This window comes from Parasteatoda tepidariorum, chromosome 9, assembly GCF_982258835.1.
Source record: "Parasteatoda tepidariorum strain Cologne lab strain chromosome 9, Ptep-v5.0, whole genome shotgun sequence".
In the NCBI taxonomy this organism is placed as follows: Eukaryota; Metazoa; Arthropoda; class Arachnida; order Araneae; family Theridiidae; genus Parasteatoda; species Parasteatoda tepidariorum.
Window position 1 is genome coordinate 42,598,246 of NC_141763.1, and position 17,095 is coordinate 42,615,340.

At 27.9% G+C, this 17,095-nt stretch overlaps 1 protein-coding gene across 1 annotated transcript; it reads right to left on the reverse strand.

Annotated features, from left to right (window-relative positions):
• Nucleotides 1-302: 302 nt before the first annotated feature.
• CHMP2B (Charged multivesicular body protein 2b) lies at nucleotides 303-16,886 on the reverse strand. Its single transcript, XM_043045859.3, has 9 exons — nucleotides 16,648-16,886; nucleotides 14,763-14,854; nucleotides 14,031-14,072; nucleotides 11,683-11,784; nucleotides 10,450-10,500; nucleotides 8,996-9,098; nucleotides 7,011-7,117; nucleotides 4,414-4,521; nucleotides 303-1,387 (listed from the first exon to the last, which is right to left on the reverse strand). The coding sequence occupies exons 1-8, from the start codon at nucleotides 16,679-16,681 to the stop codon at nucleotides 4,414-4,416; spliced, it is 639 nt and encodes a 212-aa protein (XP_042901793.1). The 5' UTR covers nucleotides 16,682-16,886; the 3' UTR covers nucleotides 303-1,387.
• Between the last annotated feature and the right edge of the window lie 209 nt (nucleotides 16,887-17,095).

Sequence of the window (17,095 nt, forward strand, 5' to 3'; positions counted from 1 at the left end):
TATTTCAATTTAATGCAAAATTCCTAAAATTAGATTACTATAGTCAAAGCTTAGGATGAAGGGAAAGCTGCAAGTTTAAGGAAATTCAAACACTTTTTGATAGTTTTGAAATTAATGATAATAATATAAATACTTGAAATAAAAAATAAATAGTTGATAAGAGTTAATGATAATAATTATTAAATCTATTAACAGAATCACTTTAAATGGCAAAAGTTAACCATATTTCCTAAGACTTAACAAAAATGCGAGTAATAATAAGAAGGAACAAAGCAGCAGAAGAAATAACTTAAATGCTTATATACATAAATACTGTTATTTTATTTTTTCGAATGAAATATACAATATATATTAGATTTTATCCAAGTAAAAGCTTCTACAAAAATATCTAAAGATACCAGCATAATTGAAAAATAATGCAAAACATTTGGTTCAAATATAAGTACACAAAAAAGGGAAGAAAAAAGCTATATCACACATTCATCATGGCTTATTAATTTCAATGCATTTCTTTCTTTTCCATCAGAATGAGGTGAATTAATCTTATATTTAAGTCAGCGGATCTCAAATGTTCCGTGACATGATTATAGGGCTTACATGAGTCAGGACTTTTTATTGATTTTTAAAACCTGTAATAATACTTATATCCAATCAATAGTACATAATTTATCTAATATTTTGGATATTTCTATGAAATTATTTAAGTAGATTTCAAATGAAAAAAACAAACTGAAGAATTAATTTTTTTTTTCTAAAACAAAAAATTGTGAAAAGAATAGGTTTTTATAAAAAATTCTATCCTTATTTCTCATCAAAATGTTTAATTTAAAATTAAATAACCGAATTCAGGAACATAAAATCATGTTTCTCTGATAATCATTTTCAATATGTTCTTTTTGGAAAATCATATTTAGCTTATGCACACACCTAGAACAAATTCATATGCCTAAATATTTTCAAACCCAGTTATAAATAGTTAGTTTTTCTCAAGTTAAAAATATTCACACCTGCTAAAGAACTTTATCTATGAAGTCGAGGGTCTCTCAAAAGAAGCTTGATCATCTAGTATCCCACAGACAAAAAAAAAGTTGATATAAGTAACTGCTGATTCTAAAGCTGTTGTAATTCATTTTTGCATCAAATATTATTGGTCATAAAAACAGTAAAAATATCTTTTAAAGCACATTTGGCAGTTTTTTGAGGGAAGTTAATAATTTGCAATATTTTGGAGGATCTGGAAAAAAAAAGGACAAACAAGAAGTGCATTGAAATTAAAGAGCAGTAATTTAAGTTCTCAATATATATATTTTTTTGAACTTTGAATGCTTGGTATTTAATGCATTCTGGAATAGCTGCATCACAAAAATGTCTATTTCTCAAGTTCAATCTGAAATAAATAAAAAGAACAAGCAGTTAAATAAAATTAAAATTGATTACAAAAACTTATATAACTATTTCAGCAAGCATTTATTAAGACAATTTTACAATAAAAGGTCATTCTATAAATATTTTGCATGTAATGATAGAGCTGAATATGGATTTAAGAAGGCAACAGTAAATCCTGCTTGAATGTTGTCATGCCAAGATAGGCATAACATAATTCCTATTTTTTCTATGAGCTAACCTTTATGGAATAAGCTCTAAAATTAAGATTGTAAATCAGAAAATATGGAGGACTCCTTTGTCCCTCTTATGATATTCTGGGAAAACTCCTGGTAATGCCTTCAAGATTGGGATTGTGATCTCCTCGTGGTGCACCCTGGATAATACTAAATCTGTCACAGCCATCATCTTTATTTCCAACAGAGAGCAAGTTTCTGGAAAACCTTGGGAGAGCCTTCTGGCATCGTGTCTTCCGAAAAATCTCCCTAGAGCTATCGGTGTTTCATCTTTCCGATTGTTGGCATGATTACTTACAAGCGGACTTGCACCGTGTTGGTCTTTCTGACTCTCCTAACTGTATTCTATGTGCAAATAGGGCCCATATGAATGGCGGCACCTATGGAACTGCTCTGCCCTCTAGGAGGCTCGTAATTCTTCTAGTTTCAAGACGCTCCCCGTCCCTGGAGATATTTCTTTGTTATATTGGACTGCAAGACTTCTTATGCTCGAGAGAGCAAATGATGGACGTAATTAAAAAAAAAGATTGGTTGAGATAGAGCTGTTCAGAACGCCATCAGCGGCTCATGAGTGAACATATAGGGAGCCTTACATACATTGATGGACAAAAATTTTATCGTGTGAGCACTAAGTGCATGTCAACACAGGCCTCCCCAGAACATCACCTCCACTGCGTGAAAGCTTTTGCATGAGGATCTTATATCTACACCTCCTATTCAGGGTGCGTAGCTAGACTTTTCAACCAAAAATAAGCACCTTTTAAGCACACAAAAATATTTTTAATCACTTTCCAAAAAAAAAAAAATCATAATTAGGATCTGCACAGCAATAAAAATTTTTTCTTTCTATTGTTTAAAGTTCTTAATTTATAAACATAAAATCAATAAAATTCAAAAACATGTTCAAAAACTTTACATAATCATGACAAAACAACTAGTTTCTGTTAAATATTGCGGAGAAAATTATGAAAATCATCAGAATAATTTGGAACGACAATCGGTACAGCAAAGAAAAAAACTTTTTAAAAGATAGAAAATTTAAGCACTTTTTACAGACCCCGAATAAAAAAAACACCTTTAAGGGCTTTTAAAAAACGTAAATCAAAAATAAGCACCTTTAAGCACTTTTTAAAAAAGCTACGTACCCTGTTACTGTGTATGACTTTTTGAGGATTCATGATCTCTTGAACATAGTCTAGCTTACAGCTAGAACTTGAGGAATAAGCCACAATAACAAAAATAATTAAAATTAATCAGTAATTAAATTAATTAATTAAATTTCATCAAATCCATCAAAAAAAGAAGAAAAGAACATTTTATCAGAAAAAGAACTTAGAAACTCATAAAAGATCTTTTTATCAGTGATATTGCATCTGAATGGACATTTAATTCTATAGAGAGAACCTTTATTCCAACTCATTTACATAAATATTTAATAAACATTAAAGGTTTGTAAGATATGTTTTGACTTCATAAGATAGCCATTCGTTATTAATTTCTCTATCATTTAAAATTTTTAAAGTATATATTAAAGGAGATTTATAATAATAATAATCAATAGCCATTACTAGTCAAATCAAGAATTCCTTCTTATTAATACTATGTTATATCTATTATTCGTTTGTAGCATCTGAATACTTTTGTTGTAATCCTTTCCTTTGCTTGCAAAATTTTTTTCATATCCTTTGCTTGCCCTGTCTTGTCATTCTATTGAATCGAGTTCGAATCCCAGCGATGCCAGGTCAATACTGCATCCGGCTTGCACAGATCAAAGTGCTGACGTGAAATATCCTTAGTGGTAGACGGACCATGGGTTAAAGATCCTTTGCAGTCAGGCTAACCGGGGAAGATTCTTTTGGTCTTCCTCACTATGTAACGCAAATGCGGGTTAGTTTAATCAGTAAGTCTTCCACGAAGGCAAATTTCTCCCAATACTTGATCTAGGAGTTTTCTGGATTGGGTTCAAAATTATAAGGCTAAGGAGTTGAATATTAGTAGTTGTAAACCCAAAAATTGGGTTGGCTGTTCAACGACGGTTATAAAGTAAAATAAAATGTATGCTTGAAAAATAGATACAGCTTACTGCCTTATTCCTAAACACTTGATAATTATTTTTATTAATTTAAATACTTAAAAATTTTTTTTTAAAATTTCACCCACCTAGTGATAAAAGAATAATGATTTTTATTTTATATATTTAATATTTATTATATATTTAATAATTATTATTTGAATGATTGAGTACACATTTTTGAGGGAAAATAGATCTTTCTTGCTGTTAAAAACTTTATCATTATGATCAGCAATTTTTCACCTATTTCAGCTTAATATATTTTAGAACTAAGAGCTATTGAATCCTATAGTAGCATTTTTATCTTTTTATAATGACTGGTTATGCTATGAATAGAAATTGTAGCTTAGGTTCTCAAACTATTCGTGATTTTACTCTTTATCCCTTTGGAAAACCTATAAAAAGTGCATTATTATTTAGTAAAAGTATTATATTCCAATTAAGTATATTTAACTTTGAAAAAGTATTCAAGTTTAGAGACAAAAAGTACAAAAAAAATAGTGTATTAAAAGTACTATTTGGCAAAATCATTATAAAATAGTAAAAATAAGCTGTTGTAGGCTTGGTTATGTTAAAAGGATAGATTTGCAGCAAGTATAAGTAACTACAATGACACATCAAAAGTATTTGTAGTGCTAAAATAGAAGTCAGCTGATATTTACATTATTGCTTGAAATATTACTTGAAAAATTTGAAAATTAGTCAAAATTTTCCATGATTTACTTATGATTTAAGCTGTGCAAGTTGTCTCTCTAATTCTTCATCCGATGGAAGGGTAGCTTTGCTAGTTCCACCTAAGGCTCCTTTATGTGCTGAAGGAGCTGTTGCCATCTGAAATAAAATGAACAAGTTTTAACAATTTGCAATATTAATTTTTTATAAATACTTTCACAAATAATTCAAAAATCTAAGTTTATTCTACATAAATTCCTATTTTTGCATACTTACAAAATAGATATATCACAGAATTAACTACAACTATTTTAAAAAACAATCTATTTTTTCATTATGATTTCTAAACACAGGAATTTAAGAGAGGGTAACACAGTGATGTCATTTTATCGGAAAGAGTTCCATAACAGGATGGCACAGTGCCGTTATTCTGTGGGAAGGGGTTCTTGTGTTCAATTTCCATAGATTGTTTGATGCGCATCCTTGAGCTCCAGATCAATTGGTACCAATTTATCAGAAAAGTTAAAGTAGCAATGCTGACAACATTGTTTACACCACTATGCTACAGCTGTTGTTAGAGAGCTTTTATTTTAATACAAATACTCATTAACTAAAATGAATTATACATAAAGTCCGAATTATTATTCTATGTCCGAATTATTATAATATGGCATTGTTTTAAGCCATAGAACCAATTTAATTACTTTAATGAGGTTTAACACATGCTATAAACATTGGAAATTTCTTCCTTTTGTCTGCAGGACAAACATTTAAGTTCTAACCATCATGTACATTAAATAAGTGAGTTATGCTGAGACAATTCCCAAAGAACTTTCTTTTAAAAAAAAAAGGAATTTTGCATAGATTTATAGGACTTAACAGTGGTCTAGAAACTAATAAATAGTGCTAAAAAAAGAATTAGGGGAATTTAGGCAACTGCTAAGATAATGACCGCCTAAGTGGGTGTTAATGGAACTATAATTATAAATGCAACTATGACTTTCAGTAAACAAAACTTTGAAACTTCCCCATTCATTGGGCCAGAAATTGTTTCAATCAAATTTATATTTTTCAATATAAAAAATAATTAAATCTGATCCATCTTAAAGAATAACCATAATGATTATAAGAACACCTAATCCATACCACTAATTTCAATACTGCAACTAAAAGTTTAATTTTTTTCTTCATGTCTATGAAATTACTATAACAACATGCATTAAGTATATTTGGTGAGTTACTGTGTTTAAATATTGAGGAAACTCAACCTCCTGAGCATTAGTTGCAGCCTTTTCAAACTTTAAACTTTTAATTGCAGGCTTTCCTGCAACAAAAAACCAGTTTCTTCATGGTACTTAATGGGAAAGCAGTGAATAGCAGGAAAATTCCCGTGCAGGGGTTCAACGCTTACATGGTTAAGTATAGTGAGAACATAAATAAAAGCTTACAAAATGCTCAGTAAAAAAATGGAAGTGTCTGCCAAAAAACAAATGTGCACCTGATGTTTGTCCTCTCAAGAAATGAAGAGAATAAACACACTTTTGCACAAGTACATACACCTGAATAATAATGTATATCTATAACCAAAATTTTGAAGGTTTAAAAATCTTTCCGAATAAGTTAAAGAAACCACTTAATTGAGGTAAGGGTGGAGTAAAATAGAACACAAGCGGACACACTAATTTTCAGAAAACTGAAAGAAATTCAAGATGTATGCAAGAAAAATGCATGAAAATAAACATGGACAGGGTATCTGCTACATTTTAGATTTTCAAATTCATGACTAATTCCAAGAACTTTTCATGACTTAACAAAGTTACTATTTTTTTCGACAAAAACAGAATAATAAATTTAAAAAGCATTATAATAATATTAATTAAAATGATAGGTATAAACAAAACTGCTATACTTTGCATCTTCATATTTATTGATTTTAAATTTAAAAAACAGAGTAAAGAAAGAGTTGAAGCAATAAAATAGCTGAGCAAATAATTTTTTTTTCTTTCTTTTTTTCTGCAGAATTATATTCTAAAGATACTTTTCGTGTTCATCAGAAAGGAAAGAAATACCCCTGATTTTTCTGTTCCCATTTCGGAATTAAAAAAAAATTTGCCTATGACTGGCTTGCTTCAGCTAGAATTTTAAATCGATAAAATAAAAATAATAAATAATAACTCTGAAATCACAGAAGTTTAAAAGATACTTCGCTCAAGAAATGAAGTTTTTTCTTTCATTTTTTGAAAGAACACCATAATTTTTAAAGAACACGATAAAAACTTTTTATATTTTAATGAAATATAACTCTGAGTGTGGATTTTGTTACAAATTCAAATATGCGGAACACCATGAATTGTTTGAATTGAGGGAGGGGGGAATTCCATTAAAAAAAAAAAACGTTTTCGGCGACCTAAATCCATGACTTTCCGTGATTTTTTTTTAAAAAACAGTTAAAATCAAGACATTTCAGGACAAATTTTGTTCAATATCGAAATTCATGATTTTCCATGACTTTTCAGGCGCGCGGATACCCTGCATGGAAATTCAACAAAATAATTAATAAATAAAAATTATGTAGCAGTTTGGGAACTATTTATTTACATTAAAAAGTAAAGTCCTAATTCTTTCTAAAAAAATAGAAATATACAAACCTTTCCAGATATTTCAATGCCAATTTCATCTAAAACTTGATTAATCACAGCATCTTCTTCGTCTTCATCACCAGATTCATCTAATACTGCACTTAAACTATCTTCAACTAGAAAAAAAAATTAACCATTACAAACAAATTGTGCAAAACACCTAGAATAAACGAAGTGAATAACAGTTTTCTATTTGAAACAATAAAGTCAAAAAGTAAAAGCTACTAATTAACTTTATCTAATTTTTTAAAAATTATAAATTTAAAAACAAGAGTTTCTAATAAACAAATTCAATTATATTTTAATCCAAAATTAAAAATATCAAAGTTACAAAAGGTTCTAAAAAAGTAAATAGATAGCTTTTTAATTAAAAAAACATAAAATAAAAAATTACAAAGATTTTGTAGTTAATATACATCTTTTTATTTAAATGTGAAATATGTGAATGTAACAACCAAAACCAGTGGTTGAAGTTTATGTCACATTTGTTCCTATGTTTGCAACTGTTCACAAGTGGGTAAATGAGTTAGAATGTGGTCATATATCAACAAATGATGAATATCTTTTAAAATGATGGCCAAAATTCAAGAAAGAATTTTGATTGATTAGTGAATTAAAGTGCACAAAATAGGTGAAGGCATACTTCAAAGTAGGCATTTCGATAATAAAAGCTTAAACACTGCAAGAGACCAAAACAACATCAGTTGAAGTTCATGGCAAATCTACTTCTGTGTTTGCATTTATTCACAAGTGGGTAAATGAGTTAAATTTTGGTCATGTATCAACAAATGATGAACATCTTTCTAAATGATGGACTAATTTCAAGATAGGATTTTGATTGATCAGTGAATCAACGTGTACAAAATAGATGAGGAAGCGCATACTTCAAAGCATAGCAAGTGAAATATTACACGAAAAATTGTTTTAAAAAAAATTCTCAAGATGCTTGGTGCTGCCCTCAGAAGCTCAGTTTTAATCATGAAAATTACAGAATTACCACCCTATTCACAAGATTCGTCACTTGTGACATTTTTTTCTGTGACCTCTAACTTGAAAAAAATCTTAGAAGAAAATTATTCCTGTAGAATTAGAGGTTATCTTTCAAACTGATGCCTATTTTGTGAACCTCCAAAAATCCTACCTTATAGAAGGTTTAAAAGTTGAAAAAATATTGGGACATGTATGTTGATCTAAAAGAAGATTGTGTTAAAAAATAAAAAAGAATCTACCCAAAATCATTCTTCTAAAAACCTTTTAAAGGACATTTGTATTATTGCATCAACCCCAATAATCAGAACTTTTTTTTTATAAAGTAAATTTTAAAGTATGAATTTTCATTTTAAACAGTTACTTTTTACACAATATAATTACGAAAATCAACACATTATAAAGTTCTGACACACATTGTTTAGTTCAGGGGTGATTGTGGGTCCAACTCAAAAATCCTGAAAATTTCTTGAGTAAAATCATTTAATATCTTTATAAATTTAAATCATTGAAATTTTCAAAAGATGATATTCTAAATGAATTATATGCAGCATAATTTAAATGAATAATTATGTGTAAGTTTGCTTTTATCTCTAATCACATTTATTATTCTACCAGAAAAAATATTTACGAATGAAAGTAAGAAAAAATATTTACGAATATTTACGTATAAATTCTAGTACTAATATTTTTAAATAAAATATACAAGAATTTTTATATATAAATATGATCGATGATTTCTTGAAACTTCTGGTCTTTGTATTTCCGGAAACTTTAGGATTGCGGTTAGCGAAAAATCCGGATTTTTTCTAGAGCACAATCATCCCTGTTAGCTTCAGCAGTAATTAGTAAAATTGAAAATGCTTCAAAATGTAAATTCAAAAATATTAAAACAAAACATTGATATTTGAAAAGGAGGAATATGATAGCACGAAAATTGTTTTTTACATAGTTGAAATAAAGGAAACATTATTAAATAAAATTGCATGTAAAACAATGATATATACTTATTTCTTCAGTCATTCCCATTTTAGTTGTTTCTTTTTCAAAATCTTGCATTGTTTTGGCTATTCCCATAGGATTCATTTCTCTGTTAACAGCTCCCATAGTCTAAAAAGAAATAGCATCAAAAAGTATTATTTTTCATACTAGTATAAAGTCTAAAAATATTAAAAAAACAATTGGCTATCAAAAGCATGAATAAACGTAAAAATATTTAAAAATAACGGGCACACAAAAGCACAAATAAAATAAACACACAAAGAGATAATTTTAAAAACAATAAAATAAAATAAACATATTCGTGGATGTTGAATTTGAAGAAGAGCCTCAGAGCTCATATAAATCTTGATAGGCTAAATTAAGCCTTACCTATTGAAACGCAGTGCTATAAGCGAAAGCAGAGAGCACACCGTCCTTTACTATACTCAATAAAAGCAGAGAGTTGTTGATATTTTGGAATAGTTTTTGGTTTTTTGGATTTTGTAAGTTTATTCTAACCCGTTACAGGATTTTCTGTACTTTATTGAAATATTATTAGTAACCCGTTAACGGGTAATTTAATGTCATTATTGTATTCAATGTCATGTGAAATAAACGTTCTTTTAAAAAAACAAAGAACTGTTTCTTAATATAGATTGCACTAGGAAAAAGGTTTTGAATTGAGGGATAGTTATCCATATAATTATTATCAAATTGAAAAGAAAAAAAAAGCATTTAAAATAATCTTAATAATATAAGATAGAGAAGTGAAAGAAGAAATCACAAATTTTTCTAAGAGTTACGTGATGTGTCCTTTTACATAACAAGAAATATTTCTATTTAAAGCATATATCACTATCTTACATATTTTATATTAATTGTTTTTAAAAAATATATATTATGTAACACTGTAAAAGAACTATGCAAAACCAAAAACAGAGAAGTTTAATATACAAAATAATAAAGTGAAAATAAAAGATAAAATTAGTTCTTTTTTTAAATAGATACAACCGGCAAACAATTGCAAAATAACATTAAATGGAAAATAATATAAATTCTTGCTCTCCAACTTATTTTGCTAAAATAATTTCAATTTAGATAATGACTAAACACACATATATCCACTTGAATAAAATGTTTAAATTTCAACATTATGGAATGAATATATTTTTAGACAAACAGAAAAAAATGAAAACAATAATCAAATAAGCAAAGTACACTATTCAGCAGGGATAATAAAATAACCAGATAGGAGAAAGTTCCCAACTTTACCATCTCTTCCATAGAGTGAAAAACATGTGCAACACATTTTAAAATAAATTCAGTTACATCTTACACACTTAACATTAATGCAAATTTAAAAAATAAATAAATAAATAAAATAAAATGGGCAGGTTTTTTTAAAATTTTATAATTATAATTTATTTTTATAATTATAATTTATTTATATAATTATAAATAATGGAAAGAAAGGTATTACCTTTGCTGTTGTTGCCATTGTATCTGCCAGCTTAGCACTCGATGCCATCGCCTGAAGTAAAGAAACAATAAAAATAATACATTAAATTTGTTACATTATGATATATTTAAATGTCTCGTTAATATTTATTTAAACATGATGAAACAAATTGAACTTTTTTGAAAAAATAAAAATGATTTCATCAGAATTTTTTAAATAAAGGTTTAAGTTTTATACTTTGAAGCTAATTGTTATATACTTGGAGCTTAACAATAAAGTAAACTATCACAATTTGTGGTAAATTTATTACAAACATTGCCTGAAAGGCCCTAATTTATATAAAAAAAATCTAAATATAATACTACTACTACTTTCCTTTACCTTAATTATGAAAGAAGTGACAAAATATTTGTAATTGAGAATTATTAGTTTCGAGTTAAAAGCTTAGTATTAATTCTTTAAATTTACTCAATTTTAATACCCAGATGGAACATTGATATTTCTGTTATACATATACATTTTACATTCTTGCAAGCATAAAGCTTTGTTTATATACTAAACACTAAAACAAAACAGAATGATGCCACCTAATTTTTTTTTTATTTTTCGGTTTAAATCCAAAAAGAATTAAAGTATTAACATGCATCTCTCATGCAAAAACGTATGGTGTCATCAAATATTACAAGTAAATATTATCAAAATAAATAAAATATTTCTTTTCTGGAAACTGCCTCCTTATATTATAGATTTCATTAATAGAAAATTAATCTCACAATCCCCCAAACTCTCCAAATCGAACTTCGACAATAAGATTGTTTTACCTCACTATCCAAAAATAAAGTTCCCAAATTGCTAAGATTTTGAATAAATACGCCAAAAGAGATTGGGGTTAAATGAATTGTGAAAACGTTGAATAGAAAAATGCGAACTGCTTCTTTTTGCATAATTCGCAGCTAAAATCAATATGGTAAAGGAAAAATCTCATTTTGAAAGGGGGAAAATTAAGCACTTTTCAAAAACACCCAGTGAAAAAAAGCACCTTTAAGGGCTTTTAAAAAACGAAAATAAGCACCTTTAAGCATTTTTTAAAATGCTACGCACCCTGTTAAATTAATGCAGAGATGTTACATATTTAAACAATATGGGTAAAATGAAACATCCACAAGCACTTTCACTCTTGTTATTATTTTCATACAGAAAATAAAACATTTCAAAGATTTTAACATAGAAAGCTTAATTTTTAAAAAAAATCACCTTTGTTGTAGAACCAACAGACTGAATTTTTGACTGAGCAGTATAAGTTCGAGCCTTTTGTTGTCTAACACGAACTAAATTTTTAGCTAACACAGTGGCGACCTGAAAAAGAAAAAAAAAAAGGATTAAAATACAGAAGGATGAAATGTAATTAGAATTTAAATTAAAATATAATAACTGGTTTTTAAAGGAACACATATTGAAATCATTTAATGAACAGAATAGGTTTTCAATGCAGTTTTTTTAATAAAGTGACTAAAATCAAGAAATTAACTTCTCATTCATAGGGTATGATATCTGTTTTATAGTAGTAGTTAGTTAAAATAAAAAAAAAATTTAACTAGAATATTTTAATAAGATATATCTAAAAACTTACATAATTAATAATTTTTCTAGTTTTTGGACATTTATTTAGTACTAAAATTTAAATTCCTATGTCTACAAGACAGTGCGAACAAGATTGGTACTCTTGGAAATTTCGTTGTTGAGATTGTGTTTAAATTTTCGTGTAATTTTATCATTCATAAGGCCTTACTATATCTTATAAATTTTAAGAGATTGTGAGCCATTAATCAATATAAGGAAATTAATATCACATCATAAACAAAGTGTAAGGTTACCTCCAATTTTTCATATTTTTAGCTAAAGTTAAATGGATTCACAAACTGAATGAAAAATAACACAAGTCATACTACAAACAATACAAGTATAGTGACAATATAGAAAGGCTAGTTTCTTAAGCTTAGACGTAAAAATTAATTGGAAGATGTAACCCAGAAGTCTTATTAGGAATCTTAACAGCTAGCGGTACCTGTGATTATAGCTTTATTTGGTTATCCATCTATAGAGCACAAGTAATTTTAACTCCCAGATAACAATCTTTATTTGGTTATCCATCTATAGAGCACAAGTAATTTTAACTCCCAGATAACAAGCTTTATTTGGTTATCCATCTATAGAGCACAAGTAACTAACTCCCAGATAACAATCTTTATTTGGTTATCCATCTATAGAGCACAAGTAACTTTAACTCCCAGATAACAATCTTTATTTGGTTATCCATCTATAGAGCACAAGTAACTTTAACTCCCAGATAACAATCTTTATTTGGTTATCCATCTATAGAGCACAAGTAATTTTAACTCCCAGATAACAAGCTTTATTTGGTTATCCATCTATAGAGCACAAGTAATTTTAACTCCCAGATAACAAGCTTTATTTGGTTATCCATCTATAGAGCACAAGTAACTAACTCCCAGATAACAATCTTTATTTGGTTATCCATCTATAGAGCACAAGTAACTTTAACTCCCAGATAACAATCTTTATTTGGTTATCCATCTATAGAGCACAAGTAATTTTAACTCCCAGATAACAAGCTTTATTTGGTTATCCATCTATAGAGCACAAGTAACTAACTCCCAGATAACAATCTTTATTTGGTTATCCATCTATAGAGCACAAGTAACTTTAACTCCCAGATAACAATCTTTATTTGGTTATCTATCTATAGAGCACAAGTAATTTTAACTCCCAGATAACAAGCTTTATTTGGTTATCCATCTATAGAGCACAAGTAACTAACTCCCAGATAACAATCTTTATTTGGTTATCCATCTATTTCTCCGAGATAACAATCTTTAATACCAGTGTTGTAACGAAAAATTTTTCATGAGAAGAATGCTAAAAAGTCCAATACTGATTCCATGGTGTACGGGTTATCACATTCGCTTTATGCGTGAAAGGTCCCCAGTTTGATTCTTGGCAGAATCAGGTTTATAAATTTACATAATTCTGTAAATAAATCTTTTAAGCTGTGATGGCTCAGGGGATAGAGCGTTTGCCTTCCGATGAGTTGAACCGGGTTCGAATTCCGCATCCGGCTTGCATCGACCGGCCACTGTACTGACATGAAATATCCTCAGTGGCAGACGATCATGGGTTAGAGTCCCCTTGCCGTCAGGCTAACAGTGGGAGTTTCTCGTGGTCTTCCATGAAAAAAATGTAGTAAGATGTGGTAAGTTGGATTTAGATAGAATTATAGGAATTTCAATTTGTATATTAATAAATGGAATGGCAATAATGTGATTGTTGATTTTATTTCAATGAATATCGGGATTTTTTTTAACAGAAAAAGAAACAAACTTAAGAAGTTATAAAAAAATCAATAAAGTTAGGCTAATTACACTTTATTTATAAAGCGTAATTAGCATAATTTTACATAATTATTCTTTATAAACAACAACTAAAATATTAAATAAACAAAAAATCTGAATGATAATATTAATTTTATGCAACAATATACAACAAAAATATTTCTACAAAGTCAAAATCTAAAAAATGAAAACCTGTTTGTTTCCTTGTTTAGCAGCTTTCCTGATTTCCATTTCCTATAATAAATATAAAAATATTAATGTCAGAAAAGTTAAAGGAAATACCTTTTTATAAGTAGATTAAATAATAGTAATACATAATTAAGAGCTTTCACTTTAACATTGTTTGCAAAATGTCAAATTAAAACACATTTCGCATAACTGGGCTCTGATAAAAGTAAAAAGGAAGACCTAGAAAAACATAAGCAAACAGAAATGCAAGCAGACTTTAAGAAAGATCCTTTTAAGATATTAGAAGAAACTAGAAACTGTGAGGCTTGAGAAAGTAGGCTGGTTGAGCTATGTGCACACAGGCGTGAACAGCCAAAGTAATACATACAACTATAATATAAAATTTGATATGTTTGTCATACTTAAAAATTGTTGCAATTTTTATTTAATTTTTTATTCTTACTTAAAAAAAATAATAAAATGCCATGATCTTCAATAAACAAGAAAATATCTTAGGCTATCATCAGTATATATAACTAGTAAAAATAACACAATATTTACCAATAAATTACTTATCTTTAGTAACTTTTACAATATTTCACTGTAAAAATACCAAAGTTTAGTTAAAATTTCAAAATGCAATCATTCTTGAATATATTATGTAAAAATTTGCCCAAAATTATAAATAACTATATTTTGTGCATAGTAATTAAAATATAGCAATAAAAATAAGTTATAAATAAAAATTTAACAAACCAGTTGTTTTTCTTGTCTTTCTAAATCCCTTCGATCTTTTTCAACATCTCTTTGAGCCTTTCTCAAAATTCTATTTTGTTGGCGCATTTGCTCTAAATAAATTATGAAGCAGAACATAAACTATTTTGACAAGAAAAATCTTCCTTGAACTCATTTTAAAATAATAGTTAAATAAAGAATATTTAAAATAATAATTGAACAGAAGACAAAATAAATTTTTAGCTAGAAGTATTGTAATCTTTGAGGAAATTGAGAGGATTTTTAAAGATTATATTCAGACTAAATATGAAAACAAATAAAAAGGTTATTTTAAAACAAGAAGTCTAATTTTTAAAGTTTCAGTAGTTTTCCAAAGTGTCGAGAAAAGTTATGAGTTTTACTCCAATTTCAAGGAATTTTGTAATCTGGTTTAAGAATCTTGTTCATGTTCACTTAAATAATTACCTATAGTTTTTTCTTAAATGTTTGCATAAATACTTTAACTTTGTTAGATATTACTGAGGCATGATATTGTTGAAGTAAGTACCACTAAAAATAGGATGTAGATAAATCCAAATAAACTCCTGAAATTCAAGAATTTAATTACTTAATTGCTCAAAATATACGTTTGTATTAAAAAAAAAGTAAGCCTCAATTAAAGCATTGGATTAAAAACAATATTGATATAATTTGATCAAAAACTAGATTAAAAGATATTTCTCTAACATTGAAGATTTATAAAAGACTTTTCAAAATTTTTCAGCCACAACTATGGATGGTGTTTTCTACACTAGGGAACGCTGCAAGTTCGGTACCACCTAATTTTCCGGGTTACTGTTTCCGTTGTATTTTAAAGCCATTTGGCATCATTGTGTTTTGAGATTCTTGCAAACAATGTATTTGATTACTTATTACTTGTGTTTACAAAGCTAAAAGTGTTAACACTAACGTAAGATGGTGCGCAGCTTGCAACAAGAACAAACAGTAATAAACTTATAGAAAGAGGCCATATCAAAACTGCCAAAAAAGCGAGTTATTCAAAATCTAGCAACCATGTCACCTTTTTTAACAGTATATCTCTAAAAAACTAAAACAAATTTTCACTTCAAACTCACCAGAATTACTTATTAACATTAATATCTTATGAAATATGGCAGATTTGAGCTCAGAAATCATCTAATTTATTTCTTTTATTGAAAACAAAATTATCCGTTTGAAAACATCGCCTATCAGAATAACATGTAGTAAGCAGCTGCAAACTTTTTAACAGGACTAGAGTAGGTGCCAAGCTCGAGAGTGTAATTGTTTATATTTCTATTGAAAATACCATCCATTAGGACCATTGTGATGCTGATAAGACAATTCATTGCCTTAACAGCTTATAACTGAAGGATATATTTTAAAAAAATAAGTAGTCTATAAAATATTCATTTAAAATATAAAAAAAAGTATGAATTCTTTAAATTAAAAAAAATAATGACGAATAAAAAAAGGTTTTTTAAGGTAATAATACCTATTCACGAATTTCAAAATAAAAGGGGGGAAAAAAGTTAATGCCTTAATTTTTCTGTCCTGGAAAAATTTTGGATCTGATGACCTAATTGAATATTAAATATCATTGTAAAACATTCAAAAGAAAGATCTTCAGTACTTAGTTATCAAATAAGTATATATATATACATAAAAAAAAATGGAATTATATTTGAGTAAGTACAAATATTTTTAGTTAAAGATATTTATTTTACAATTATAAAAACCAAAAAGAAATAGAAATTATGATGAATTACTAATTATGTATCTGTTTATAAAAAAGAATTCGAAAACTATAAACATTAATAACGAATTTCTTAAGGTGAATGAATTACTAAACTTAAGAATCAAGTGAGCTTTTAAAATTGTTACTCACCTTCCACTGTGGGTTTTTTCGAAAATATACTCATGATTTATTTTAATATTTAAAAAAAAAAATCACAACTTTAAAATTTAATCTATTTAAATTTGTAATTTAAATCATTCATCAATTTTCACATGACAAATTACTCATTCAGTTTCGTAATGCAACAACGACCAACAATCTACGATGTTTATATAAATTGATAGATTGATTAAACAGGGTTTACGATCTTTGAATCTCAGGTTTGCTTTTAGCTTTCTAATTGCTTTGACTAAAAAGGTTTTTAAACGGATGGTTGACCGTTTAAAGCTAAGCGCAGATGGCGCTAGGGTTTAAACACTCTTAGATAAGGTTTAAACACTCCAGTTTTTCGGAGAGTAAACGAAATTTTGATCGGCAACTTTGAGATAATTCCGATTGTTTTTGAAAGGTTTGAAACTCGCATTGTTGTCAATTCGCG